Source organism: Rhinopithecus bieti, unplaced genomic scaffold, assembly GCF_001698545.2.
Source record: "Rhinopithecus bieti isolate Rb0 unplaced genomic scaffold, ASM169854v2 scaffold_63, whole genome shotgun sequence".
Lineage (NCBI taxonomy): Eukaryota > Metazoa > Chordata > Mammalia > Primates > Cercopithecidae > Rhinopithecus > Rhinopithecus bieti.
The window spans coordinates 52,147-79,188 of record NW_016802972.1 but is presented as its reverse complement, the minus strand read 5'-3'; the positions used below and the strand labels follow the sequence as shown (position 1 = coordinate 79,188).

The following is a 27,042-nucleotide window of genomic DNA, read 5'->3' as shown; positions in this document are numbered from 1 at the left end:
GACCAGCCTTCAGCCTTGATATGACCTGATTCAGCAAATAAAGCTGGGGAGCGGGAACAAGACCTGGGGGACTTGTCGGCTCAGTGCCCCTGAGGTAACCATTAATCCTTCCCTGGGGGAATCCAGGGACTGGTCCCTGGATGGGGCAGATCCTGGGGAGAATGGAGGAGCACACAGAGGCAGGCTGGGCACCAGAGCTGGGGGCCCAGAGGGCCCTGATCAACAATCCTGCTGACATTCTAGTCATTGCTGCATATTTCCTGCTGGTCATTGGCGTTGGCTTGTGGGTAAGAAGTGGGGGGTGGGGTGCTGCTGGGGGCTGCTGGCTTTGGGGCCTGGGAGAAAAGTCTCAGGGGGCCAAGGGTGGGAGAATGATGCTTGGATCTTTGAAGGAGAAACCTAGGCCTGGGGGCAAACAGGTCTTTGGAGGGCCTCAGGAAGGCCCAGCCAACATTCCTTCCTTGTCTTCCCACCTTGGGAGTGTGCTAGCTGAAGGGGTCCATGGATTTTTATCAGGGTTGACATTCTAAATGGCGTCTCATTCCCCTGGCCACATTATGGCTGACCAGCAGAAAATATCCAAGGCCCCCAGGAAGGTCAAGCCAAATCCATGCACGATAAATCCTGGGGAGTTGAGACGGGACTAGTGGCTCACACCTGTAATCCCAGCACTTTGGGAGGCCAAGGCAGGGGGATCACTGAGGCCAGGAGTTTGAGACCACACTGGCCAACATGGTGAAACCACATCTCTGTTTTATTTTAAAATTTATTTAAAATTATTTATTTTTAAATAGAGAGGGGTCTCACTCTGTTGCCCAGGCTGGTCTCGAACTCTTAGGCTCAAGCAATCCTCCTGCCTCTGCCTCCCAAAGTGCTGGGATTACAGGTGTGAGCCACTGTGCCTGGATGAGACCTTGTTTCTTAAAAAAAAAAAAAAAAAAAAAAAAAAAAAAAAAAAAAAAGAAAGGAAAAATTAGCCAGGCATGCTTGTGTGTGTGCCTGTAGTCACAACTACTCGGAGGCCAAGGTGGTAAGATTGCTTGAGCCCACGAGTTCAAGGCTGCAGTGAGCTATGATCATGTCACTGCACTCCAGCCTAGGAGACAGAGCAAGACCTTATCTCTAAAAACAGATGTGGGGCTGGGTACGATGGTTCATGCCTGTAATCTCAGTACTTTGGGAGGCCAAGGCAGGGGAATTGCTTGAAGCCAGGAGTTCAAGACCAGCCTGGCCAACTTGGTGAAACCCTGTCTCCACTAAAATATATAAAAATAAATAAATAAATACAAATAGCTGGGTGTAGTGGCATGTGTCTATAATCCCAGCTACTTCGGAGGCTGAGGATGAGAACTGCTTGAACCTGGGAGGTGGAGATTGCAGTGAGCCGAAATCATGCCCCTGCACTCCAGCCTGGGCAACAAGAGCAAGACTCTGTCTCATAAAATGAAGGAAAAGAAAAGGAAGAAAAAGAAAAAATATGTGAAAAGACTTGGGGAATTGGACACTGGGATTAGAGCCTGGGTTGCCCTGAGTGGGAGGAGTTGGGGGTGGCAGTGCAAATGATCAGGGAAACTAGGCTTGTTAATCTTCAGCCAGAAACAAGGCTGAGGAATGTATTGAGGACGCTAATGAAGTCCAAGGCTGTGCCCCAAACCCAGGTCTCCCCCGCCTCTGTCTCCCAGTCCATGTGCAGAACCAACAGAGGCACTGTGGGCGGCTACTTCCTGGCAGGACGCAGCATGGTGTGGTGGCCGGTGAGACGGGCTGGACTGGGAATGGGAGGGGGCCTGGAGAAGCAGCCCTGCTCACTCCCTCCTCTGGCCACCCAGGTTGGGGCATCTCTCTTCGCCAGCAACATCGGCAGTGGCCACTTTGTGGGCCTGGCAGGGACTGGCGCTGCAAGTGGCTTGGCTGTGGCTGGATTCGAATGGAATGTGAGGCCCTTTTTTTCCCAATAACCCCACCCCCAGTGAGAACATCTGGAAGGGTCACACCTTGGGGAAACTCCAGGAAAGGGGGAATGAGACTGGCAGTGGGACTGAGGTTGGGCTGGGAGTGGAGGTCACACATCTAGCCAGGAAGTAGAGGGGTGCAGGGGTGACCACTGTCGGTCCTGCTTCTGACTTGCCATGTGAGCCAGCCTGGACCAGCCACTGCCTCTAGGAGCTTCCATGTATTCCTCTCTGAGTGGGGTGAGCAGCCTCAAAGCCAGGGAAGCACCTGCTCAGATGTGCTCTGAAGCTGTGGTCTGTGAGGAACTTGGGGCCAAGTTAAAGCCCTTTGTAGAAGTGAGGAGCAGATACAAAGCTCTGGGACTGAGGCTTCTGTTGGAGGGGAGATCAGGCTTTGAGCTCAGGGCTTCCTGGAGGAGGAGGCCACTGAGCTGAGCCTTGAGGGACACAAGGTTTGGGTGGCTTTGGCTCGGGTCAGTCTGAGGGGTCTATGCTGGGGGTCATATCTAGATGAACATAGGTACAACATTGGGAGAAACGGGCCAGGAGTGATAACCTGGGTAGACAAGGAGGGCTCCAGTTAAGAACCCAGGAGGGTGTCAGCTCTGTTCCTTGGTGCCCGGGGCCCCGGGGCCATCGCCTGCAGTTGTCCTCTGGGCCCCAGATGTGGCCCTTTCCAGGGTCACTCGCTTGGAGTAGCACCTTCACGAAGAGGTCAGATCCTCAGGGATGAGGGCAAAGCCACCCTCAGCAGCAGTACTGCCCCCGGCAGGCGCTCTTCGTGGTGCTGCTACTGGGCTGGCTCTTTGCACCCGTGTACCTGACGGCAGGGGTCATCACCATGCCACAGTACCTGCGCAAGCGCTTCGGCGGCCGCCGCATCCGCCTCTACCTGTCTGTGCTCTCCCTTTTCCTGTATATCTTCACCAAGATCTCGGTGAGCTCGTGTGGCGGATGCGATGGGGCCCTAGAAGGGCGGAGTCATGAGTGGGGTCTCTAGAGAACTCTGGAGGGCGTGGGACCTAGGAGAAACCACTGTGAGGGTTATGATGATGGAGGCAGGACCTGCAAGGAATGTCTCCAGGGCACCAGCCACAATGCTGGGAACTGGAAAAATGGAGGGAAGCTTTGAAGCTAGCAGGGCATGGTCTGGGCAGGAGGTGGGCCAGGGACACTGCCCTGGGTCCTGACCTGGCACTTGCTCCTCCCCAAAGGTGGACATGTTCTCCGGAGCTGTATTCATCCAGCAGGCTCTGGGCTGGAACATCTATGCCTCCGTCATCGCGCTTCTGGGCATCACCATGATTTACACGGTGACAGGTGCCAGCAGGGGCTTAGGAAAAAGAGTGGGCCTGGGACACTGCTGCCAGCTGTGGCCAGGGTTTAGGGAGTTGCCAGAGGAAAGCGAGCTGGAGAGGTTTGGAAGTGTGGTGTGGTCCAAGCAGGAGAAGGGACTAAATATTTGGAGAGCAAAGGCTTCCTCTCTTTCTACTGTCTCTTGGATTTTGACTGGAAGTTCAGAGAGAGAAAGCCATGCTGGGCTTGAGTGAGAACTGCGAGAAAAGGAAGATTTAGCAGCTCTTGCCTGCCTTGAACACCTGGGAGAGTGCACCTGACGAGTCTCCAAGATCTCTAGACAAACTCAGTACGGTTCAGAGGGACCTGGGGTGGGGCCTGAGGTCAGATGTGGACCAGAGTAGGCAGGGCTTGGTGCCAAGGCCTGCTTGAGGGGCTCCACCTTGAGAAGGAACAGAACTGAGTATTGGATCTTAGAGAATCACCCTCTCCTATGATGACGCAGAAAAAACTGGGGGTGGCTGGGAGCAGTGGCTCACGTCTGTAATCCCAGCACTTTGGGAGGCCGAGGCAGGCAGATCACGAGGTCAGGAGTTCAAGACCAGTCTGGTCAACATGGTGAAACCCCATTTCTACGAAAGATACAAAAAATTAGCTGGAGGTGGTGGCGCACGCCTGTAATCCCAGCTACTGGGGAGGCTGAGGCAGGAGAATTGCTTGAGCTGGGGAGGTGGAGGTTGCAGTGAGCTAAAATTCGCCATTGCTCTCCAGCCTGGGTGACAGGGCAAGACTCGGTCTCAAAACAAAACAAACAAAACTGGGGCCTAGAGGGGTTGCTAGTGGGGGTCCTGCAAGTGTGGCCTGGCCCTAAAACTAAGCCACACTCTGCCCACCAAGCCCTGCTTGTTGGTGCCTGCGTGCATGAGTCCCGAGAATGGGCCATCATTTTGAAATTTATTCTCCAGGAAGGGGAACTCTCTCAAATTCCCACAAAGATGGCTTATTGATAAGGCCAGCCTGTCTGTGACATAAACAGCTGGGCTGTCCCCTGACCCCGGCCTGTTGCAGGAGGGCTGGCCGCGCTGATGTACACGGACACGGTACAGACCTTCGTCATCCTGGGGGGCTCCTGCATCCTCATGGGTTACGGTAGGGGCTCGCCTACCAGGGAGGGGCGCGAAGGGCGTGATCGCGGAGCTCTCGGCCTGCGCGCGGGGCCGTCGCGCGACTCCGGTCTGAGGGTCCTAAGAAGGGTCCTCTGACGGCCTTGCCTGGCAGCCTTCCACGAGGTGGGCGGGTATTCGGGTCTCTTCGACAAATACCTGAGAGCAGCAACTTCGCTGACGGTGTCCGAGGATCCAGCCGTGGGAAACATCTCCACCTCCTGCTATCTACCCCGGCCCGACTCCTACCACCTGCTTCGGCACCCCGTGACCGGGGATCTGCCGTGGCCCGCGCTGCTCCTGGGACTCACGATCGTCTCGGGATGGTACTGGTGCAGCGACCAGGTGCGGGGACAGGGCTGCGCCTGCAGTGAGGCCGGGGCGGAGCCGAGACGGGCGGAGCCTGAGTCCCTCCCCGCCTTTCCCACAACTGTCTAAGGCGCAGTCTGAGAGGCGAGAACCTCTCCAGGGTGGTGCTAAACCAGACAGAAGGCTCCATCTGCTCCGAGCGTGCAGCTGAACTTGGGGCACTCACCAGCCAGAGGCGGGGCACATATTAGAGCCCGGGCGCGGGGCGGGGCCAAGGAGAGGCCCGCACGCGGGCAGCTGAACACCCCTCCCGTAGGTCATTGTGCAGCGCTGCCTGGCCGGGAAGAGCCTGACCCACATCAAGGCGGGCTGCATCCTGTGCGGGTACCTGAAGCTGACGCCCATGTTCCTCATGGTCATGCCGGGAATGATCAGCCGCATTCTGTACCCGGGTAACGTCCGCGTCCCCGCCCCGTCCCTTTCCTGTGCCAGCGACCGGGCACCCGTCTCCCAGTTTAGCCACCCTCCTAAGACTCGGGAGTTTGGGCGCGGAGTCCCGCCTCCCTCCGGGGATCGCACGCCTCCTCTGCTAGGATTCCCGGTCCCTACCTCCTGGGATTCCCAGACCAGGCCCCACCCTAGCCGCGCGGTGGGCTTTCTCTGGCAGACGAGGTGGCGTGCGTGGTGCCCGAGGTGTGCAGGCGCGTGTGCGGCACGGAGGTGGGCTGCTCCAACATTGCCTACCCGCGGCTCGTCGTGAAGCTCATGCCCAACGGTGAGGGCGGTCCCCGGCCACAGGTGCAAGCTCGCTGGGGAGCCCGCTGCTGGGAGGGGTCGTCCCTCCCGCAGCTGCAGCCGCCCTTGACCCCCAGTGGCCCCAGCCTCACGGCTGCCGTCGGCCCGCAGGTCTGCGCGGACTCATGCTGGCGGTCATGCTGGCCGCGCTCATGTCCTCGCTGGCCTCCATCTTCAACAGCAGCGGCACACTCTTCACCATGGACATCTATACGCGCCTGCGGCCCAGCGCCGGCGACCGCGAGCTGCTGCTGGTGGGACGGTGAGGCCTGGGTTCCCCTCCTCCCTAACGGATCAGCCGGGGCGGGGGCTTGCGCACGCGCAGGGGAGTCCAGGGTCCAGGGTTCGATCCGACGGCCTCCGCCGCAGGCTCTGGGTGGTGTTCATCGTGGTAGTGTCGGTGGCGTGGCTTCCCGTGGTGCAGGCGGCGCAGGGCGGGCAGCTCTTCGATTACATCCAGGCCGTCTCCAGCTACCTGGCACCGCCCGTGTCCGCCGTCTTCGTGCTGGCACTCTTCGTGCCGCGCGTTAATGAGCAGGTGAGCGGCATGCGTGCATGGCGACAGCAGGGCTGGGTTTGCACATCCTGAGCAGGCTGACCTGTTTCCTTCGCAGGGCGCCTTCTGGGGACTCATCGGGGGCCTCCTGATGGGCCTGGCACGCCTGATTCCCGAGTTCTCCTTCGGCTCGGGCAGCTGTGTGCAGCCCTCAGCGTGCCCGGCTTTCCTCTGCGGCGTGCACTACCTCTACTTCGCCATCGTGCTGTTTCTCTGCTCCGGCCTCCTCACCCTCCTGGTCTCGCTGTGCACCGCGCCCATTCCCCGCAAGCACGTGAGTGGCCGGGTGCCTCAAACAAGCACTGTGGGACACAGCAACCACTTACACCTGCCCTCTGCTTCCTGGAGTGCAGTGGGGAGGACCTGAATTTCTAGACTAAGGATTGGGAGCGGGCTGGGGGTCCAGCTGCAGTTGCAATTGCACAGCAAGCATTTTTATTTAAATACATTTATTTGAACCGGCCTGGGGGAGGCTTGATGTTGATGGGTTGGTGATTAAAGCCTCCCAGAGCCAATCCTTGGCATGGCCTTTGGGACTCAAAACACAGGATCTGACTGGTGGGGCACAATACCATCTTGAACGCTCACAAAAAGGTTTGGTTTTGTTGCTGAAGGGCAGGTGGCTCCACACAGGGCTGATGGTGGCAGGGTGGGGTGAGGACAGGACAAGAGATCCGGGTGTGGAAGGATGACAGGGAATCCGCAGCAGCAGGAGGGAAGGGTGGGAGCACACAGGCACAGAACACTATGAGCAGGGCTGCCAGGCCAGGGTCGCAAGCGCTACCATCTGGGTGTAGACAGGGGACCTGAGCTGATGAAACTGGGGGAGCAGGGCCAACAGCTGTAAACACAAGCTCAGGGGCTCGGGGTTTATCCCGAGAGCACAGGGCTGCCATGTAGGGTGGAGTTGGCATGAGTTAAGCCTGGGCTGGCTGTGTGAACTCAAGAGGTGGGTAGGGCAGGCAGTGACGAGCTGGTGTGCAAGAGACTTCAGGGTTGGGCATGGGGGGACAGAACTCCCACCTAGTCCGTGCTCCCACCCTCCCCAGCTCCACCGCCTGGTCTTCAGTCTCCGGCACAGCAAGGAGGAACGGGAGGACCTGGATGCTGATGAACAGGAAGGGTCCTCACTCCCTGTACAGAATGGGTGCCCAGAGCGTGCCATGGAGATGCACGGTAGGGCACCATGCCAGCAGGTGGGGCTAGGAGAGCTGAGTCCCCACAAACTAACTGCAGGGCCTCAATTTCCCCCAGAGCCGCAAGCCCCGGCACCAAACTTCTTTCGCCAGTGCCTGCTCTGGTTTTGTGGAATGAGCAGGGGTGGGGTGGGCAGTCCTCCGCCCCTTACCCAGGAGGAGGCAGTGGCAGCAACCAGGCGGCTGGAGGACATCAGTGAGGACCCGAGCTGGGCCCGTGTGGTCAACCTCAATGCTCTGCTCATGATGGCGGTGGCCGTGTTCCTCTGGGGCTTCTATGCCTAAGACCAACTGTGTTGGACACCATAAGCCACAGCCTCACAGGAAGTGGTGGTGAGGAGCCTGCGGAGCTCCCCAGAAAAGGGGAAGGGGCAGTGGGGTGAGAAGGTCCTGGCTCTCCTTCTCCCAGCCTTCCTCTGCCTGGGGCCCACTGCATCTGATTGGCAGTCACTTCCCATGAGGGCCTGGCCCACCCGCTGCAGTTGCCCTAAGGAAAAATAAAGCTGCCTTTCCCCTGTCCTGCTGTGGCCAAAGTGTCCTTGCTCCAGGTTCCTGTCCTGGGCTTGGGCCTCTGTCTGGGCCGCTCACAAGACTTTCTTTTCGGGAGACAGAAGCCATGTAGCCCTCCACTCGTCCACCTCTAGCTGGTGCTTCTCGGTCTTCCAGCCAGCATCCTGCAGTCCTGGGGAGAGATCATGGGGTGCTGCCGGGAATGCTGGGGACAAGGGTAAGGAGAGGCACAGGCTGGGTGCAGGCTTTGTGCACTAATGGGGCTCCCACTGCCTCTGCTGGGTGAGTCTGGCATAAAATGAGGCTGAAACCACACCTGGCTGCAGCAAAAATTCATTGAAATGGCACACAGAAGAGTGCTGGGATGGCACAGGTGCCAGACAAAACGTCCTCATCAATGTGAGGGCCTCCCCACTCCATCCTCCCATTTCCTACATGCCAAATGGGATTACGCAGACTATCCACGCTGATACCACCTCAGAGATCATTCTAAGCTCTCCATCCTATAGACAGGGAAACTGAGTGCTAAACTTAGGACTGCAGGGAGAATCCATCTTTTTTTTTTTTTTTTTTTTTTTTGAGATGGGGGTCTCTGTCACCCAGGCTGGAGTACAGTGGCACAATCTGGGCTCACTGCAACCTCTGCCTCCTAGGCTCAAGTGATCCTCCCATTTCAGCCTCCTGACAGTCCCACAGGCATGCATCACCACGCACAGCTAATTTTTTTTAATATTTTTGGTAGAGACAGGGTTTCACCATGTTGCCCAGGCTGGCCTCGAACTCCTGAGCTCAAGTATCTGCCTGCTTTGGCCTCCCAAAGTGCTGGAATTACAGGTGTGAGCCACTGTGCCTGGCAGTCTTTTTTTTTTTTTTTTGAGAGAGAGAGAGGGTCTTGCTCTGTCACCCAGGCTGGTACAATCATGGCTCACTGTAGCCTCGACCTCTCCCAGGTCAGGTAATTCTCTCACCTCAGCCTCCTGAGTAGCTGCAACCACAAGTGCAGAATCACACCTAATTTTTGTATTTTTTTGTGGAGACAAGTTTTCACCATGTTGCCCAGGCAGGGTGTCAAGCAATCTGCCCACCTAGGCCTCCCACAGCGCTAGAATTATAGGTGTGAGCCTCTGCATCAGGACCAAGAACCCAAGTCTTTCCCCTTTCAGATGGAAGGGTGGGAGTGGGGGAAGTTGGGGCCCCCAGGGACAAGGCTTCAGGGACCAAGCAGCCATGAGCTGAGGTATGTTACCTTTCAAGAACTTCGGGAACAGCATATCCAACACTTGGTGTGTCTCCTTGACGATGACCCAGCTCTCTTTCTTAGGACCTGGGTGCGGGGGTGCAGAACCAGAAGCTCTGTATCCTCCAGCAGGACAGAGTCTGTCCCCTCTCCTCCCTGCCCTGAGGCATCAGCAGTCTAGATTGTGAGGCACTTACCTGCCTGCACCTGGTTCCTCAGCTCCTCCAGCTCTGCTGGAAGGGGTCCATCTCCCTGCAGGGCCCCAAGCATCAGCCCATGTGTGGCGGCCCTTAGGACGGTCTTGGGGCCTGCCTTCTGGTTCAGAACTACCTGTACCTGGTCTGGAGGGACCCAGAGACAGACTGGTATCCGGGAATGGAAACCTCCCAAACCCCCTCGATCCCATCACCCTGCTTCCCCTGTCTACCCTGAGACCTTGGCCTGGCATGGAAGGCCAGCACCTCACCCTTTCCTTTCCATCTCCTGTTGCTCCAAACTGACCAATTTCCAAATACAACTTCACAGCAGCTCACTGGGCTGGGTCTATTTTGCATTTCTTTAATGGCTAGTGAGAATAAGCGCCTTTTCACACTCACCAGCAGACCAGCACACTCAAGGACTTGTTTACCCAAGAGGCAACCCAGGACGGGAGAGAAGGGTGGTTTTCCCAGGGACAGCAAAGGTCATAGCCTTACTAAGAGTGCTGCAATATATAAGATGCTTTGCAGTCACATTATCTGATCCTCATAAAAACACCGCAGGGAATAAGGCAGGTACTGTTAGCTCTGTTTTACAAAGGGGTGAAGTGAATTTCACTGGGGCATTGCAGCTATAATTTGAATGGTCTAGAGCAACCCCCAGAACAGGCAGCCTCCAAACTGCCCAGAGCTGGGGTCCCTGGGTTGGAGGAATGAGAGGCTAACCCGGGAGGGTGCATCTTAGGCTGGGAGAACTAGGCACACTCACTTCGTGACTGGTCCCAGCAGAGGAGGTAGGGTTCTTGGTGCCCCTCAACCAGCTGTTGCAGCTCAAAGACACTGTGGGGGACAGGAAAGTGCAGTGGGGGTGGAGGACAGCAAAGGCAGGCATGCCCAACCAGCCACTGAACAGCCACCCATGGTGAACTGAAATGATCCAGGCTTCACTCAGGGCCCCTCACTTCCTCTCTCCCTCAGCCATTACCCACACACCAAAATCTATCCTTTCTTCCTATATCCAGTCATCCAAACTCCCCATTTGCCCATTCTTCCTTCACCTATCAAACACATCCCTTACATCTGCTTCATGTTACACACCCTTTCCTTCCTCACACACCCACACTGCCCCCATGTCTGTCCAGCAGCAATGAAGAAACCAGGACAGAGAGGTGGGGCCTTGCCAGGGAGACCAGTGTGTAACTGGAGTGAGGGGTGTGTGCAGGAGTGTGGGTGGCAGCGGTGATGAGTGAGAGACGCCAGGCCACTCACCTGGAGACCAAGCGGTGTAGGGGGACTCCCAGGGATAGAGACCGAGCTGGCCAGAAACCTGTGGGAAGCTGGGGTCAGGACGCCTAGGCAGTGGGAGAGGCTGAGACACAGGACCCGAGACAAGGGGCAGAGTCACCTGTCCACAGCGGCTCCATGCGATTGGCTGCAGTGGGGTCGAGTACCTCTCCCCTCTGAAGGTAGTGCCTCAGGACCAGCCGGAGCCGGCCTTCGTTCAAGGTCTCCATGACCAGGGATCGGACCGCGCGGTAGTTGGCATAGATGTGGAGGGCAGTGAGGAAGAAGAAACATCCAAGGCTGAAGCTGGGGTGAGAGAGTGAGGTAGCCGAGGCAGGCAGAGGCCCAGCTGGGGCTCTCCTGCCCACCCTGCTCCCAGCTTACCCAGGGCAACCTGACACCAGAGGGAGCATCAGGAGGCTGACCAAGAGCCCTGCCAGGTTCACCAGTGTCTCCTGGAAAATGGCAGAGGGAGTAGGAGTTGGAGGGTGTCCCTCCAGGCCACTGAGTACCCTTGAGTGCCTTTCACCCCATCCTCCCTGCTCCACAACCTCCCAGGGCTCCCTACTGCAATGGGAGTAAATTTTTAGTTTTTGGTGGGTAAACTGTCATTTAAAAGATGCCAGCTCGAGGTGGCTCACACCTGTAGTACCAGCACTTTGGGAGGTTGAGGTGGGCAGATCACTTGAGTCCAGGAGCTTGAGACCAGCCTGGGCAACATAGTGGGACCCTGTCTCTACAAAAAAATTAAAAATTTGGTGGGGCATAGTGGCTTGTGCCTGTAATCCAAGCAATTTGGGAGGCCGAGGTGGGCAGATTCCCTGAGCTCAGGAGTTCAAGACCAGCCTGGGCAACATGGTGAGACCATGTCTCTACTAAAAATACAAAAAATTATCCGGGTATGGTGGTGTGTGCCTGTAGTCCCAGCTACTCAGGAGGCTGAACTGTTTGAGCCTGGCAGGTGGAGGTTGCAGTGAGCTGAGATCACGCCACTTCACTCCAGCCTGGGCAACAGAGCAAGACTCTGTCTCCAAAAAAGAAAAAAAAATTAAGCCATGATTGCACCGCTGTACTCCAGCCTGGGAGACACAGTGATACCCTGTCTAAATACATATATGTGTATCAGTTGCTTCTTTGCCCAGGTAGGTGCCCTTGGAATACCCATGAACACGTCTTCTTTGCCTTGCAAGTCACCAGAATAGACCCACACTCAGGCACTTACTAATGTGTTTTTTTTTTTTTTTTTTTTTTTTTTTTTTTAAAGAAATAGGGTCTCGCTCTGTCACCCAGGCTGGAGTGCAGTGGTACAATCTTAACTCATGACCACCTCAAACTCCTGAGCTCAAGTGATCCTACCACCATGCTTCCACTGATTATTACTGCATTTTTTGGTAAAGATGAGTCTTGCTATATTGCCCAGGCTGATCTTGAACTCCTGGGCTCAAGTGATCCCCACCTCAGCTTCCCAAAGTGCTGGGGTAACAGGCATGAGCTGGAATAACTTTTATTTACTGATTTTAAGTTGACTGCTCCCCTCCCACCAAGCTCCTTTGGCATGCAATAACTGGCAGATAAATTTGCAAAGGGGTCAAGGAACCACCCTGGAAGAAAAGGAACAAGATCCACACCTCTTCCCTTGTGTATCAATATTATAAGAACACTCTGATGGCTGGATTGAGATCACCCTAGGGGACCCCAGGCTCCCTGCCCCCAACTCATCATGAGAGTGGAGTCTGGATTAGTGCCCCTGACAACTGGGCTCCCAGGTAGAGCTGGTCCTGGCACAGAGAGGACCTGAGACTGGAGAGCTCTTCTCACCCAGCCACCCCCGGGGAAGGGCGTATGCTGTGGGAATAAAGGCTGTGGGTGTGGCAGGAAACTGGGGATCAGGAACCTTGGAAGCTCAGGAGCAGAGGGACCTCCTCTCTCCCAGGTGGGAAGAGTCATTTCCAGTGGCCACATCCAGTGACAGCAAAGCTGCGTCAGCAGAAAGCTGGGGTCTGCTGTGGGACTGACACATTCCCAGGTTAGTCCTGGATATGTTCCTGACTCTGTGGAAAAAGGAAGCCCTGGGGCCTTGGGAAAAATGGCTTGGGGTTAGGGTGAGGGCTGGGGGCCAGTGAGAGAACAGGCGAGGGACAGCAGGCATGGAGCCGGGAGTCGTGCGGTGAGGGGCCTGTCCTGTGCTTCATTCTTGCTCCTTAACAGCCTGTGGACTTAGGTTCGGAAGAGACAATGGGTGGAATGAGCCTGAGCATCCTGGGAGAAGGGACTTCCCCAGGGATTCCCAGGGAGATGGGACCTCTTCATGCTTTATTTCCTCATCTGTACTAAGGCAACCATGAGCATTTACTGCACATGCCCACTGTGAGAATTTAAAGAGTTCCCGGAAATGAAATATTTGGCACATGGTTAGTGCTTAATAAATATTAGCTTGGGTTAAGATTATTGAGCCAAACAATGGAAGAGAAGGCCAGAAAGTAGGAATGCATAGAACAGCAGTTTCTAAATTGCTTCAGTGTCAAAGAAAACCATCTCACACTACTGGTACTTCCCTGGGCCTTAATTTCCTCATCTGTAAACCAGGGCTAATGTAGTACCTACCTTGCAAGGTTGGTGTGAGAGTTTGTTTTTGAGACAGGGTCTTGCTCTGTCACCCGGGCTGGAGTGCACTGGGGTGAACATAGCTCACTGCAGCCTCCACCTCCTGGGCTTGACGGTGGGACTACAGGTGTGCACCACCACACCTGGTTAGTGTTTCTTTTATACATTTTGTAGAGATGGGGTCTCGCTGGATTGCCCAGGCTGGTTTCAAACTCCTGGCCTCAAGTGATCCTCCCACCTCGGGTTCCCAAAGTGCTAGGATGACAGGCGAGAGAGTTAAGCCCTCAGCATGGGGTTTGTGGAGGTCTAATCCATGCAGAGTTCAGCCTTAGGGGTGTCCCTACCCCAACTCTAGGCTCCCTGGGGCGGGTAGGGGGGCTGGGCCAGCAGGCCTGCTAAACTGCTGAGTGGAGGCCCCAGCCAGTGACCCAGCAAACCCACGTGCTGGGTGCCTCTGACTTGCCAACTGCCTTGACATGTAGGGCCTCATGTGATCAGAACATCCAGCTTGCAAGGTGGGGTCTGGAGAGGGCAAGGCTGAGGGCTTGCTCTCAGCCACACAGGTGGCAGGCAGGGCCTGAGATCAGCTCAGACTTGCTGCCACCAGAGCCCAAACCCTACTCCTGCCTGGGTGTCTTGAGTCAGCAGGGAGCACCCACACTTCTTCCTATGTGCTCCTGGGCCCTCCAGGGCACTCAGGGGCTGCTCCCCACTTCCCCTCCCCACCCCACGCCCTCCCTCCAGCTCTGGCGCTCACCTGGCTGCTGTCCTTGGCTGACACGTCAGCCATGTTGTTCCTCCGAGCCTGGTGCACAGTCAGGGCAGCCCGAGTGGCCCCACCAGCAACACTCACGATACACTGGGTGGGGAGGTGAAGAGAGAAGGTTGGTGGAGACATGTGTCCTGGTAACACAGGCACTCAGAACAGCTGGAGAAAACCTGGCCCTGGCCAAACTGTGAATGCTGTCCTTGGTATCTACTTCTTACCTTGATGCCCCCTAGGCTCAACTTCCCTGTCCTATTCTAGGAAACTGGAGTCCCGCCTGCCACTACCACCTTGGGGACTGGCCTCACAGAAGCTTAATTTCCTTCTCCAAGGTGGAGGCCCAAAGACCATTCTCATCCCAGAACTCCCAGCCCTCCAGCTCCTGCTTTGGCCACACCCTCCCCATTGCTGGCAGGAGACTCAAGCTGGTTTCCAGCTTCATGCTTATATCTGCCTCCTGTAATTCCTCTACTCTCTTCCTGCCCCAGTGAAAGCTGTCAAAACCTCCACTGATGGCCCTGACCTCCCAGGGCGCCCAGAACTCTCCCTCTGAGATTGCAGGATAAAGCTCATCAGGAGGGTCACTAGTCACCTACAATCATCCTGAGTTCATCAAAGCTCTTTTATTACTATTTTTATTTATCTTCAGTTTTTGAATACAGACAGAGTCTCCCTGTGTTGCCCAGGTGGGCCTGGAACTCCTTGGCTCAAGAGATCTTCCCATGCCAGCCTCCCAAAGTGCTGGGATTACAGGCATGAGTCACCACCCCAGGCTGAGGGCTCTTTTAGAGGCCAGACATAGACTTAGGTGCTGTGATACAAGTCAGACCCAGGCCCTGCCCTCATGGAGCGTATAGATCAACAGATAATAAATAAACAAGTTAATATGCAGACAGAGGAAACAGTCTGTTCCAAGGCCAGAGGAACGAGGGACAAAGTGAGGGCAGAATGGCTGACACGGACCTGACCATGCAGAGCCTGGTAAGCCTGGTGAAGGTCTTTCCCTAAGAGCAACAGGGCAGCAGAGTGACTTGATCACTTTCCTCTTTGAAAGGATCACTAGGCTGCTCTGAGAGGGGAGCGGCAGGGAGGCTACCTGGGAAGCAACAGTGCTCTCTCAGCAGTGAGAGGTGGTGACAGGGAGACGGAGGAGAGAATGGATTAGAGATTTTGAGGAGGGAAAAATAATAGAACTGAAGGTTCAGCTGAAGGTGACAGGTAAGGGGAAGGGGGAAGAGGAGGAGGTGGTGGCAGTGGTGGTGGCGGTAGCATGGATGACAGCCAAACTGGCTTCTCTTGGTATAGCTGGACATGGAGGTTGTGGAGAGGGGAACTCTAGAGACGGGTCTTCAGAGGGAAGCTCATGGCCCTGTTCCATTCCCTTGTTGGACAGATGAAGAGACTGAGGCCCCAAAGGCAGAGTTTGAAGCAAAAGCCAGAGGGCACAACCCTCGGTCCATAGCTATAGCCATGCTTTTCTCTGGGTTTTCCTACCCTGTTTAGGGGTACTCATAGCATTTAGGCCTGCCCCAGGGAAGCTAAATGTCCTCCACCACAAGGAACCGTTGTAACCCAAATGCCAGTGCTTATGGAGAAACATGGCCCTAATGTGATTTTAAGTTGATAGACGGGCCCTGGAATGGGTCTTCCATTTTTTTGAGTTTCTCCTCTGGGCCAGGTACTTAACTCTGACAGGATATGCTCTTTACTGAACCACGCCAGGCCTCAGTGTCCTCATTTGGATGAGACCAACCTGTAAAGGTTGTGCAGGCAACAGCCTGGTGTGGAGGAAGAGTGTACCTGCACCCCACGTGTCCCCCAGCTCACGGTGCGGTCTGTGCTCCATCTCCATCTTGCCTCCAGACCTTAAGCTGTGCTGTTTCTTTTGCTGGGAACACCCGCCCTGCACCTTAAACTCCATCTTCAGGACCCAGGCTCGGGGCAGCTCTTCCTACACTCCCTGACCAGGCTGGAATCCCCGCCTCACTCTCTTGCAGGCCCCCACATTTCTCATTTGGAATACCTGTACCTATAATTCCACAAACACTGAAGCAATTATGTGTGGTTTCTTTCCAAAGCCAGGAGGCCACATTCTGTGCCAAACATGCAGCAGGCACTCCATAAATACTGTACTGAAAGAACCAAACGGAAGTCAAGGAAGCTGGTCCCAAATGTTGATGTTGGACAACCCCTTTCCACTTCTCAGCTCGGAGCTCCCTCCCCAGTCCTGTGGCTCTAGACATTGCCTTACACTTTCTGGGGCACTAGACGCTGTCTGGCTGGAGGAGGGTCAGAAAGGATGGTTGGGTTTGAGTAGAAACATCTGAACTTTCTTACTCTTCTCGAAGTGGCTTGAACACAGAGCCCAGGTAAACTCACACACTACCAAGGCAGGTGTCTTGGGCAGATGGGTGCCCCACAGGTGGCTACCTTGGCCAGGTTGCTGGTGGAGACGGTCATAGTGAAACAGATTGGGTATACAGGAGCCATAATCTCAAGAAACATGGCTACATCATTGAGGATGTCCGCAAAAAGCCTGGGGAGGGATCAGAGATTAGAGGTCAGAGGTAGGACACTTTCATAATGGAAGACTCTCCTCCCTTATCCCCGCTCCTCCTCACCTCCACTGCTTGGCATTGCAGTCCAGTTTGCTCCTGTTGGGGAGGAGAGGTTGTTGTAATTTGGATTTAAGGAGAAACACATCCTATGGGCAGTGTGGGGAGTCCTGGACCACAGTAAAGTCTGAACAGCTCAGGAAAATCCACACCCCTAGACAGAGATCTGTCCCCACACCCGGTCACTGCTACCTAAAATGCCACCATTAGCTGGAAGGATCTTCAGTGACTGACTGATTGCCTAGTGTCTCCCGCTTATGAACTCATGGTTTACCAAGGAAAACCCTGATTGTCTTGTGGCTGCTCCCCAACCTCTGTCCATCCTTGGAGGGAGGCTCTTCCTGGGTTCCTCTGCCTCTCCCTATTCTTCTTCTTGCTTTAGAGTGAGGGTACCCAGCGAGTGTACTTTGGACTAGTAAACATCACATTGAGTGTGTAACCCTGCATGTTACAGACAACTAGCCCTGATAGGGGATATGATTTCCCTGGATCACACGAACAGTGGGGGAAAAGGCTAAGAGATCTGGGCTCCGATATCCAGGCCTAGGACCTCACCTGCCCTTTTCGTCAGACAGTGACTCCCTGCCCTGTGCACAAACACTTGGAAACAACTTCTCTAGGGTCAGGAGGATACTGCGGCCCCAGCCCAGCTCAGGATTTGCAGCATTAGGCCCAAGTCTCGGTTTGAGATCTCCTGGAGGGAATGGGAACATTCTTGGGAGGGGTATCAGACACACATAAGGAGATCCTGAACACACGGCCTGGTTGAGGGTTCTGCCCAGTGAACTGCCCAGTATCATGGAAAGAACAGGCTTCAGGTTCAAATCCCATCTCACTAGTTATAAGCTGTATGGTCTGGGCAAGTAACTTCCCTCATTCACATTTATGAAATGTACATATCCAATCCCATCCTACAGAGTTGCTGTAAGGATTAGAGACAACATACAGAGGCTCAGGGGGCACAGTTACAGCTGTTAATAGTGGCTAGTGTTTACTTAGCCCTATTATGTACGATGCCACGGGCATTAAGCACTTTGCATAGACCATCTCATGGAACCCTTAACAATCAAAATTAATGGCAATACTATTACTATCATTACTACCACCACTAGGAAGAGTTGCCAGAGTTGCTGGCCAGGAAGACAAACTCACCCTTTCCACCAGGCAAAGACGATGCGGCCCAGCATGCCGGTTGAATCTGGGGAGAGAAGGCACAGGTAAGGAGCAAGGAAGAGGTGTGGGAGCTGTGGGGCCTGGCAGACCCTGGCACTGAATTGGTCAATTCATCCTGAGTCACTGCCCTTGGGAACTCAATCTGGTACTAGAAGTTGCAGACAGTCATAGCTGCATGACGGGGTCAGAAGTGCCTACAAATAGCAGTTCCTCAATATGTCCCCTAGGAGACATGGACAAGAAACGTTCTTTGCAGAATTGTTCATAACAGCAAAAAACCTGGGAATAATGCAAATATTGACTGACAGAATACATACATTCTAGTATATTCACCCAGAGGCATTCATTCATAGATGAATACTACTATTAAACTCTTGCATGAAAATAACTCATGAAGACCACATACAGCACAGTTCGTAAAACTCTAAACTTAAAACTAAACAACATAGCACTTAGGAATATTTACCTATTTGGTAAAACTATTCAAAAAAGCAGGAAATCTTAAGTGGAAATTCAAAGGTTATTGCTAACCTATTCTAGCTGTTAGGCTGGGCAGGTGGCTCCAGATGGTTATTACGGGATAAATAAATAACAGGATTTGGGCCGGGTATGGTGGCTCAGGCCTATAATCCCAGCACTTTGAGATTACAGGGGGTTTGGGCCCAGGGATCGCTTGAGGCCAGGAGTTCAAGACCAGCCTGGGCAACACAGCAAGACCCCCATCTTTACAAAAAGTGGGAAAGAAATTAACCAGGCATGGTGGCATGCCTGTAGACCCAGCTACTTGGGAGGCCGAGGTGGAAGGATGGCTTGAACTCAGGATATCAATGCTGCAGTGAGCTATGATCACGTCACTGCACTCCAGCCTGGGTGACAGAGCAAGACCCAGTCTCAGGAAAAAAAAAAAAAAGATTTGAACTGCAGCTGGGGTCGCATGGCAGAGGGACAGGCCTCCTTAGGCTGGACAGAGTAAGAGAAGTCTCTGGAATCAGTGGGACCTTCGTTTGCACAACCAATGCTTTCTGGCTACCTAACTCTCTCTGCCAAGTACTTCATGACCACAGTGACCGAGATGATTCCACGATCAAAATCCAGCCAAAGAGCAGACAGCAATCAGTATAGAAAACACTGATTTAGACCAGGGATCAGTAAACTGTTACTACTCCCTGGTTTTGGAAATAAAGTATTACTGGAATGCAGCCATGCCCATTTGTTTACTGATTGTCTATGGCTGTTTTTGCACGACAATGGCAGAACTGAGTTACTGCAACTAAGATTATAAAGCCTGCAAAGCATTAAGATCTGGCCCTTTACAGAAAAAATTTGTCAATTTGGACCATCCATTATACAGACAGTAGCACCCATTAGGCCTGGCAGCAATATTTTAGAACGAGACACCTGGGAGAGACTCATACAGTGGACATGGGAGAGGACAAACACCACGGAGAGAGGATTTGGACTTGTCTGAGCTTGAGGGCACTGACCCTGAGGTGGGGATGTAGGAGAAAGGACACGACGTTATGGGAATGAGGGCTGGGAGCTTCCACAAAACATAAATGCGATGACCTGGACCAGCCCTCCCATTCTCCACTGAGAGCAGATGCATTCTCCCCTTTCCAGAGCCTTCTTGGGCACTGAGTCATGCTTGCCCACCCTGGACTTGAGGGAAATCAGTAAGCGCTCTGGTGCACACCTGAAATACCTGTGCCTTTTCATCTTCACAATGATCCTGAGACCTTGGGAGGGATCATTCCCTTTCACTGAGACTCCCATCAGATTGATGAATAAAATTGGGGCATTTTACAAGAAAATATGGATTTCCAGCTTCTCTGGAAGAACCTGAAGACATGGCCACACTGGGGCTGCCCTCTCTCACGGCCACCATCAGCTGGGGCTATCTCACTGAAGGAAAGCATGGGTCCAAGCTATTGCCATCTGGCCTGCTTTGTTTCTCCATTTCTGTCCTGTCTGACCCTGGAAGTAATACCCAACAAGGTGGTTTTACAGGCCTCCCATCACTCACTTTAACCTCTTCCCTTCAAGTACATTATATTCTTGGCAAAATCATCATTGTGCCATTCAAGATTCTGGTACTGAATCAACTTAGTGACTGTGAACATGGCAGGATTACTTTTACCTGTTGAGAAGGAGTCCGTGGGGCAGACTCTATTTTTCTTTTCTTTGAGATGGAGTCTCGCTCTGTCACCCAGGCTGGAGTGCAGTAGCGTGATCTTGGCTCACTGCAACCTCCACCTCCTGGGTTCAAGATCTTCTCCTGCCTCTGCCTCCTGTGTAGCTGGGATTACAGGCACGCACCACCACACCCGGCTAATTTTTGTATTTTTAGTAGAGACGGGGTTTCACCATGTTGGCCAGACCAGTCTCAAACTCCTGACCTCAGGTGATCTGCCTGCCTCCGCCTCCCAAAGTGTTTGGATTATAGGCATGAACCACTATGTCCAACCCAGACTCTATTTTTCTTCCCTTTGGATACACACTTGTATCCACTCAGGTGTATGTCCTCCTTGGGTCACCTGACAGAAAGGGAGCCTATGCTACCTTTCCATGGATCATCAGAGGCATTTACAGGACAAATGATACATATACTCCCTATCATCTGAGTCAATACTGTCCACTAGAATAGAAAACTTAACTCCCACTTGCTTTTTTTCCCTCCTCATTTACAATTAGCCAAGCTGTAAGATCTAGAAACATCTGAGTCCTAGTAAGGAATGACCACAATTGTACTTGGCTCCACTTGAAAATCTTAGCTGGCAAAAGAGTGTGGTAGTTAAAAGCTGAATACAGGAATAAGTCCGCCTGGGTCAAAATCATGGCCCTGAGTGACCCTGGATAAGTTACATAACCACACAAAAAAATTTGTCTGTTTTTCCATCTAAAAAATGAATAATGGCAGCTAACTAATATGGCTGCTACAGAGATACATATAACGGTAAAAAATGTGCGGTAAAAAATGTGCGGTAAAAAATGTGCGGCTTAAGGTAGGTTGCCAAAATATTAGCAACAAGTTTTATTACTATTGCTACTCATGACAATTAGCATCATGTTCCACTGAGAGACATGTAACTGAAAATGATCACATCAAAAAATTCCAAGTAATTTTCTCATATGAAGCTCTGCACAGAAATTTCCCATGTCTGATGAAAATGGGCTTGTAAAATCCTAATTGAGAGTTTCTTTTACTATTGATAACAAGCCTTATTTACTTAATTTTTAGATGGAGTTTCGCTCTTGTTGCCCAGGCTGGAGTGCAATGACATGATCTTGGCTCACCACAACCTCCGCCTCCCAGGTTCAAGTGATTCTCCCACCTCAGCCTCCTGAGCAGCTGGGATTACAGGCGCGCACCACCACGCCCAGCTAATTTTGTATTTTTAGTAGAGACGGAGTTTCTCCATGTTGGTCAGGCTGGTCTCAAACTCCCGACCTCAGGTGATCCGCCTGCCTCGGCCTCCCAAAGTGCTGGGATCATAGGCATGAGCTACTGCACCCAGCCAATAACAAGAAGCCTTTAAAGTAGATTTTTCATCCTTTTTCTTTGAGACAGAGTCTCAGTCTGTCGTCCAGGCTGGACTACAGGTGCCTACCACCACGCTAGGCCAATTTTTGTGTTTTTTGTTTGAGATGGGGTTAAACCATGTGGGCCGGGGTGGTGTCTAACTCCTGACCTCAAGTGATCCACCTGCCTTGGCCTCCTCAAGTACTGGGATTATAGGCGTGAGCCACCACACCTGGCCCCCGCCTTTTTTTTTCATATCTTAAAATGATCTTAATTTTTCTTAATAACTTGTCTGAGTTAAAGGTTGAGCGTTCCTTTTTTGTTTCAGACAGGATACTGCTCTGTTGCCCAGGCTGGAGTGCAGTGGCACTATCTCGGTTCAATGCAACCTCCACCTCCAGGGTTCAAGTGATTTTCCTGCCTCTGCTTCCCGAGTAGCTGGGACTACAGGCATGTGCCACCATGCCTGGCTAATCTTTGTATTTTTAGTACCAATGGGGTTTTACCATATTGGTTAGGCTGGTCTTGAGCTCCTGACCTCAACTGATCTGCCCACCTTGGCTCCCCAATCCCAAAGTGCTGGGATTACAGGGATGAGCCGCCATGCCTGGCCAAGGTTAAGCATTCCTAATCAAAAAACCTAAAATCTGAAATGCTCCAAAATCCACAGCTTTTGGGAGTGCAGACACGACGCCAACAGTAGAAACAGCCAATGGTGAAACAGCACAAACTGTTCTTGTAGGGAAAAGAGAGATCAGACTGTTACTGTGTCTGTGTAAACAAGGAAGACCATAAGCAAACTCCATTTTGGATCTGTACTAAGAAAATTGTTTTGCCTGAGAGGATGCTGTTAATCTTGTAAACTTTAGCCCCAACCCTGTGCCTCACAAAAATGTGCCGTATGGAATCAAGATTTAAGGGATCTAGGGCTGTGGCAGGATGTGCCTTGTTAACAATATATTTAGCAGGCATATGCTTGTAAAAGTCATCACCATTCTCCAGTCTCGATTAACAGGGGCACAATGCACTGTGGAAGAGCTGTAAGGGACCTCTGCCCAGGAAAGCTGGATATTGGTCAAGGTTTCCCGACTGCGAGACAGTCCTGAGATGTTGCCTCGTGGGAAGGAAGAATTGAACTGTCCCCCATCTTTGGCCCAACACTGCGACCCTGCGGTACAGGGACTAGTACCTGAGTGGCTGAGAGAGTGTGACAGCGCACATTACCAGTAAAAGAGAAGGCCAGCTCTAGAGTCTTGTTCTTTTAGATAATAAGAAAGAGCATAAGACTGCTTCTGAGTCTCCGTGTCTAAGAACTTCCTAGGAGACGAGAATACTTAGTTTATTCTTCGCATGATAGAGAACCACCGTGCCAAAGTCAGGACACTCGTTCTATTGCTCTGATGGAATAGTTGATACAAAACACACTTTTGCGCGCAGGGGTCTGCAGTCGAGGGGAGTAAATGTACTGAGAACAGCTCAATGACCTATGTCTGTAGAACTATATCCTTCCATCTATATATATATATCACACCTATAATGATGCTATTTTTTGTGAGAGAGAGAAACAATAAATCTTCATGCTTACGTGCCACATCTGGGCATCACGCGCGAGGTAACCCTGCCCCTGAACTTTATTTTGGTCGACGGAGGATGCCCCTTTGGGCTTCACCAGGCTCTTTTTCATCTCGCCAGCGACTATCTTGGCGTGTACGCCCCCGACGATCTTGACACGAAACACAAAGGTCATGTGTCTCCTGCCAGACATTCCCCCTTATGCGCACGAGATAGACGACAAATAGTAATGCATATCCTAACATACCACGGTGAAGAAGCGACCCGTTCACGACAGAACCAAAAAATACAAAGAAATGGCTAGCATCGGCGAGGTCGCAGTATGCTTGGCGACTGGCTACACATGTAGTATGTCCGCGCGAGCCCCTGAGCTTCGCCGGAGGCGCCCGAGCCACAACGGTGATTCTATTGGTCAACATCACTACAGCGAGGTTGTCTCCTGTGTCCATGTTTTTCATGTCTGACATCGTCCGTCCGAGTAATCCCTCGACAAGAAAGTAAACCCCTGCACCTACCGGGTCGCTTGAGGCGACAGAGGAGCGCGTCTGGTCTCAACAAACAAATATAACAGACTAAGACATTCAGTCACACTTCAGCTAAGGATATAATCATGATGATCATATGGAAGAGGACAGCTATCATGCGACTGTGGCGACAGAAAGAGCACTTGTCGCGACTAACTGGGTACAGGGGTAGTAGGGTGTAGGCACTGGATGAGAGTATGGATGAGAGGTATACAGTGAGGCCACCCAGATTTAGCCATGCGAGACATTTCAATATCACAACTAATTAAATATCAGGTTCACTGTTGCAGAGTAGTTAATCCAGAGTACTGCACGTATTGCGAGATGGTAAATACTCACAGTTATAATGAGGAGACCAAATCGACACATGACAGTCAATACATCAAAAATAATACCACCACAATACGCAGAAATATCGCTTTCTCCCTAGTATCTTCAGCCATAAGATAGAGGAAGAGCCCAGCAGCTTCTTCTGTCTCCCTTGGAAAGAGCTATATATAGATTTGGACAAATGAAAGATTTACCCAATAAAATGTCTGAAACTACTTTCAAATGAATCAGAAGAGACTGTCCTCAAACAAATGAATGTTTATGACAAGTCAACTTGGTGTACAAATGGACAAGAGCAGCTTTACACGATTGTCGTTCCAAAGCAGTATATATAAATACACACAGTTCAGAGTATTCATTGTCGCTCCGACTGGCCGGGCTGCGACTAGCGCCTTCATAACGCCCTGAAGATCCTCCGAGGCGACTCATTTGTGATATGGGCGCCCAGTCTCTGAGGTCGTTGGAGGGTTCTACTGACGGTCTATAATACAGAATCGAGTACCTGCACATAGCGATATTAGTGTGTAATGGACCTACAAAGAATTTTCGAACTGGTGATACTCATATTCTTTTGCAATATATATCTACAATATATTATATACGAGACAACATTAAACGTTAGTCTCGAGGAACAGAAAGGTTAAGAACCCAACGCGCGCCAACGCGCTAGTTTCACGTCTCCTTCTAGCCATGGCGTCTCAGAGTTTCAGACAGGACAAGGATGAGTCCATTCTTTTCCTTGTCGTGTATACCTGCGCGGCAAGAGAGAACTGCTGCTTTTGCGGCGTGATTCTTATACATAGTACTGTATAGAGGCCCACTGCACTCCAGCCCGGGCGGACAGAGCAAGACTCCGCTCAGAAAAAAAAAAAAAAAAAAAAAAAAAAATAAAATATGGTGTCCAGTAACCTTTTCATCAAAACAGCTGAAGACTGACAGCCTGCCGTTTTTGTTGCTGCTGCTGTGGTTCAGAAGCTGATACAGGTGTTCTGGTGACCTGCTGTGCTGCTTAGTTATCCTGAACACACAATTTCTCACTATTAGTGGGGTATCATGTTTTATACTGTTAAGTACTTATGTGTGAATAGGTATAAGAAAATGACTGCTTCTTGATAGCATATACATTCAGAGTCAGGAATGATGGGGATGTCAACCAACCAGATTGTCCACATGTGTGGCTGAGACACTGACATCTTTGCTTTCTGATGGATCAATGAACACAAACTTTGTTTCAATCACACTATTGAAAATATTGTATAAAACTGCCTTTAAGGTATGTGTATAAAGTATATATGAAACATAAACGAATTTCATGTTTAGACTTGAGTCTCATCCCCAACAAATCTCATTATATACATGAAAATATTCCAAAATCCAAAAAAAAATCCTGAAATCCGAAACACTTCTGGTTGCAAGCATTTTGGATAAGGGATATTCAATCTGTATAGGCAACACGTTGGTAATATCACATGAAAACAGCAACTACTGACCCAAGCTCCAAATGCATTCCAAAAATACGGCCAACAAGCCAGGTGCAGTGGCTCATGCCTATAATCCCAGCACTTTGGGAAGCTGAGGTGAATGGATCACCCAAGGTCAGGAATTCGAGACCAGCCTGGCCAACGTGGTGAAACTCTGTACTAAAAATACAAAAAATTAGTGGGGCAGGGTGGCACACGCCTGTAATCCCAGCTACTTGCCAGGCTGAGGCAGGAAAATCGCTTGAACCTGGGAGGCGGAGGCTGCAGTGAGCTGAGATTTTGCCACTGCACTTCTGCATTCCAGACAGTGAGACTACCAGTCTAAAAAAAAAATAGAGATTCGGGTCTCCCTCTGTTGCCCCGGCTGCCTCGGCCTCCCAAAGCGCTAGGATTAAAAGCGTTGTGAGCCACCGCGCCCGGCCCAGTTTTCTCAGTCTTAATGGTAAAGGTGTAAACAGAAGGCTCCTGTTTCTCAAAAAAATCCAGAGAGGCTCACAAGGGATGTGGCCAGACTGATTCTACTAACGGAATGAGCTTTCCCTTAGAGCTGATGTATCAGGTTGGTGCAAATGTAATTGCGGGTTTTCCATTACCTTTAATGGCAACGACGACAAAGAAATCCCGCAATTACTTTTGCACCAGCCTAATATCCCCTGGGAGCAGTAGTGAAAGACAAAGGACAGTGGCAAAAGCCATGGGGCCTCCTCCTGTAGAACATGTAACAATTTCCCTTTTCTGTTCTATTTCCCTCTCTGGGTGGCATGGTACCAAATTGTATCTTTTTTTTCTTTTCTTAAACAATTTTTAAAAAGCTGTACACACTCAGCAGATAGTCACTCTATTATTTACAGCATCATCTGGTATCCCAGAGCATACACAATACCTTCCATTCTTTCCTCCCTTCTACTCAGGACCAATTATATCTTTTATTTTCTGCAGCTCACCAACTTCCCCTATCCTGGGCAGCGGGCAGTTTTATTTAATCAATCGCATTCTCATGCAATCTTCCACAAAGAGAATAGGGATAAAGGGGAAGGGACGGGATTTGGGATCCAGATGATTTAGACTCAGAAGTCTGTGTGGGGAATGGAGTGCGGCTGCCAAGCTGGTGAGTGGGATGAGGGTCTTCCAGATGTCGGCAGTAAGACTCGGTTACAAAGCACCGCTCTAATCAATGGGGAGACCTGCCTGAATTCTACCTAATGGGGCACGAGTCCATACATATATACACATAAGAGCCCAGTGAAGGCAGGGCTGAGAGCAGCAATACGTGAGGCTCCGGGGGTGCAGCTCACCTTTCACGAGCCAGGTGGCCGTGGCAGCTGAAACAGTGGCTTTTGCGTTCCCCACCCCTATGCCCAGCAAGACTGCCTGGGTGGCCAGGGATCCGGAGAGGCTGGAAGCAAAGGCCTGGAGAAGAAAACAAGTAGGGTGAGAAGCGGGCGCAGGACCGTGGCGGTCTAAGTGCCGTCATCTGTTCTTGTTCTTCTTGTACGGGGCATGTCAGATCCCCCCGCTCGGCTCCAGGCCTCAGTCACCCGTCCAAAACGGGAGGGATGGGTGGCCTGCACTGTCCCCTGCCCCAGACGACAGAGCTGACCTGCACGGAATCCCACAGTTGGTAGGGCAAATAGTCCGGGCTGACGCTATCAGGGAAGCCCTGCGGCAGGAACACGGCCTGGAGCCCGGAGAGGGGTGGTGAGGGGGCCCTGGGAGCCCCCACTTCGCCCGCATCTCGTCCTTCGGGTTTGACTGTGAAGGCCCTGGAGAGCCCCCACCAGCGCCAGCCCCCGACCTCCCACTGCAGGCTCCCGTCCGCGGCGGCGCGGCAGCCCAGTGCCTCCCCGGACCCGAACTGCTCGGAACACAGTTGAGTTTCTAGGCCTGCGTCGTCAGCCATGCCGAGCTTCTGGCTCGCAGCCCCTCTCCCGCCGCACGGTGGACGTGGCCGGCGGCACTTCC

The 27,042-nt window shown here is 52.2% G+C and overlaps 2 protein-coding genes across 5 annotated transcripts; one reads left to right on the top strand and one right to left on the bottom strand.

Moving 5' to 3' along the window:
- The first annotated feature begins 132 nt into the window (after window positions 1-132).
- SLC5A2 (solute carrier family 5 member 2) lies at window positions 133-7,784 on the top strand. Of its 2 annotated transcripts, none has more exons than XM_017868429.1 (13): window positions 133-287; window positions 1,683-1,754; window positions 1,830-1,934; window positions 2,725-2,889; window positions 3,167-3,272; window positions 4,317-4,397; window positions 4,527-4,756; window positions 5,037-5,172; window positions 5,388-5,495; window positions 5,697-5,777; window positions 5,885-6,053; window positions 6,130-6,345; window positions 7,121-7,784. In XM_017868429.1, exons 3-13 carry the CDS (start codon window positions 1,928-1,930, stop codon window positions 7,550-7,552), a joined length of 1,731 nt encoding a protein of 576 aa, XP_017723918.1. In that variant the 5' UTR covers window positions 133-287; window positions 1,683-1,754; window positions 1,830-1,927; the 3' UTR covers window positions 7,553-7,784. The 2 variants fall into 2 exon arrangements, with proteins under 2 accessions (XP_017723918.1, XP_017723858.1); XM_017868369.1 differs by having other exon boundaries at window positions 5,627-5,777.
- RUSF1 (RUS family member 1) lies at window positions 6,496-27,042 on the bottom strand. 3 transcript variants are annotated; one of them, XR_001884806.1, is made up of 13 exons: window positions 26,681-27,042; window positions 26,376-26,490; window positions 17,633-17,678; window positions 16,487-16,519; window positions 16,296-16,401; window positions 13,857-13,958; window positions 10,880-10,950; window positions 10,617-10,801; window positions 10,481-10,538; window positions 9,981-10,051; window positions 9,212-9,266; window positions 9,024-9,101; window positions 6,496-7,949 (listed from the first exon to the last, which is right to left on the bottom strand). XR_001884806.1 is itself a non-coding variant. In XM_017868542.1 (13 exons), exons 1-13 carry the CDS (start codon window positions 26,978-26,980, stop codon window positions 7,852-7,854), a joined length of 1,407 nt encoding a protein of 468 aa, XP_017724031.1. In that variant the 5' UTR covers window positions 26,981-27,040; the 3' UTR covers window positions 6,496-7,851. The 3 variants fall into 3 exon arrangements, 2 of the variants coding, with proteins under 2 accessions (XP_017724031.1, XP_017724110.1); XM_017868542.1 differs by having other exon boundaries at window positions 9,212-9,355; window positions 26,681-27,040; XM_017868621.1 differs by having other exon boundaries at window positions 9,212-9,355; window positions 10,617-10,795; window positions 26,681-27,040.

What these genes read in the sequence shown, in the direction of transcription:
- SLC5A2 (XM_017868369.1), top strand. Translation starts at nt 141, where the DNA reads ATGGGGCAGATCCTGGGGAGAATGGAGGAGCACACAGAGGCAGGCTGG. An exon ending in CATGATTTACACGGTGACAG is followed by an intron (nt 3,273 to 4,316) that starts GTGCCAGCAGGG and finishes GGCCTGTTGCAG; the next exon opens with GAGGGCTGGCCGCGCTGATG. An exon ending in CTGCATCCTCATGGGTTACG is followed by an intron (nt 4,398 to 4,526) that starts GTAGGGGCTCGC and finishes CTTGCCTGGCAG; the next exon opens with CCTTCCACGAGGTGGGCGGG.
- RUSF1 (XM_017868542.1), bottom strand. Translation starts at nt 26,980, where the DNA reads ATGGCTGACGACGCAGGCCTAGAAACTCAACTGTGTTCCGAGCAGTTC. An exon ending in GGCCACCTGGCTCGTGAAAG is followed by an intron (nt 17,679 to 26,375) that starts GTGAGCTGCACC and finishes TTCTCTCCCCAG; the next exon opens with ATTCAACCGGCATGCTGGGC. An exon ending in CCACCAGCAACCTGGCCAAG is followed by an intron (nt 13,959 to 16,295) that starts GTAGCCACCTGT and finishes CTCCCCACCCAG; the next exon opens with TGTATCGTGAGTGTTGCTGG.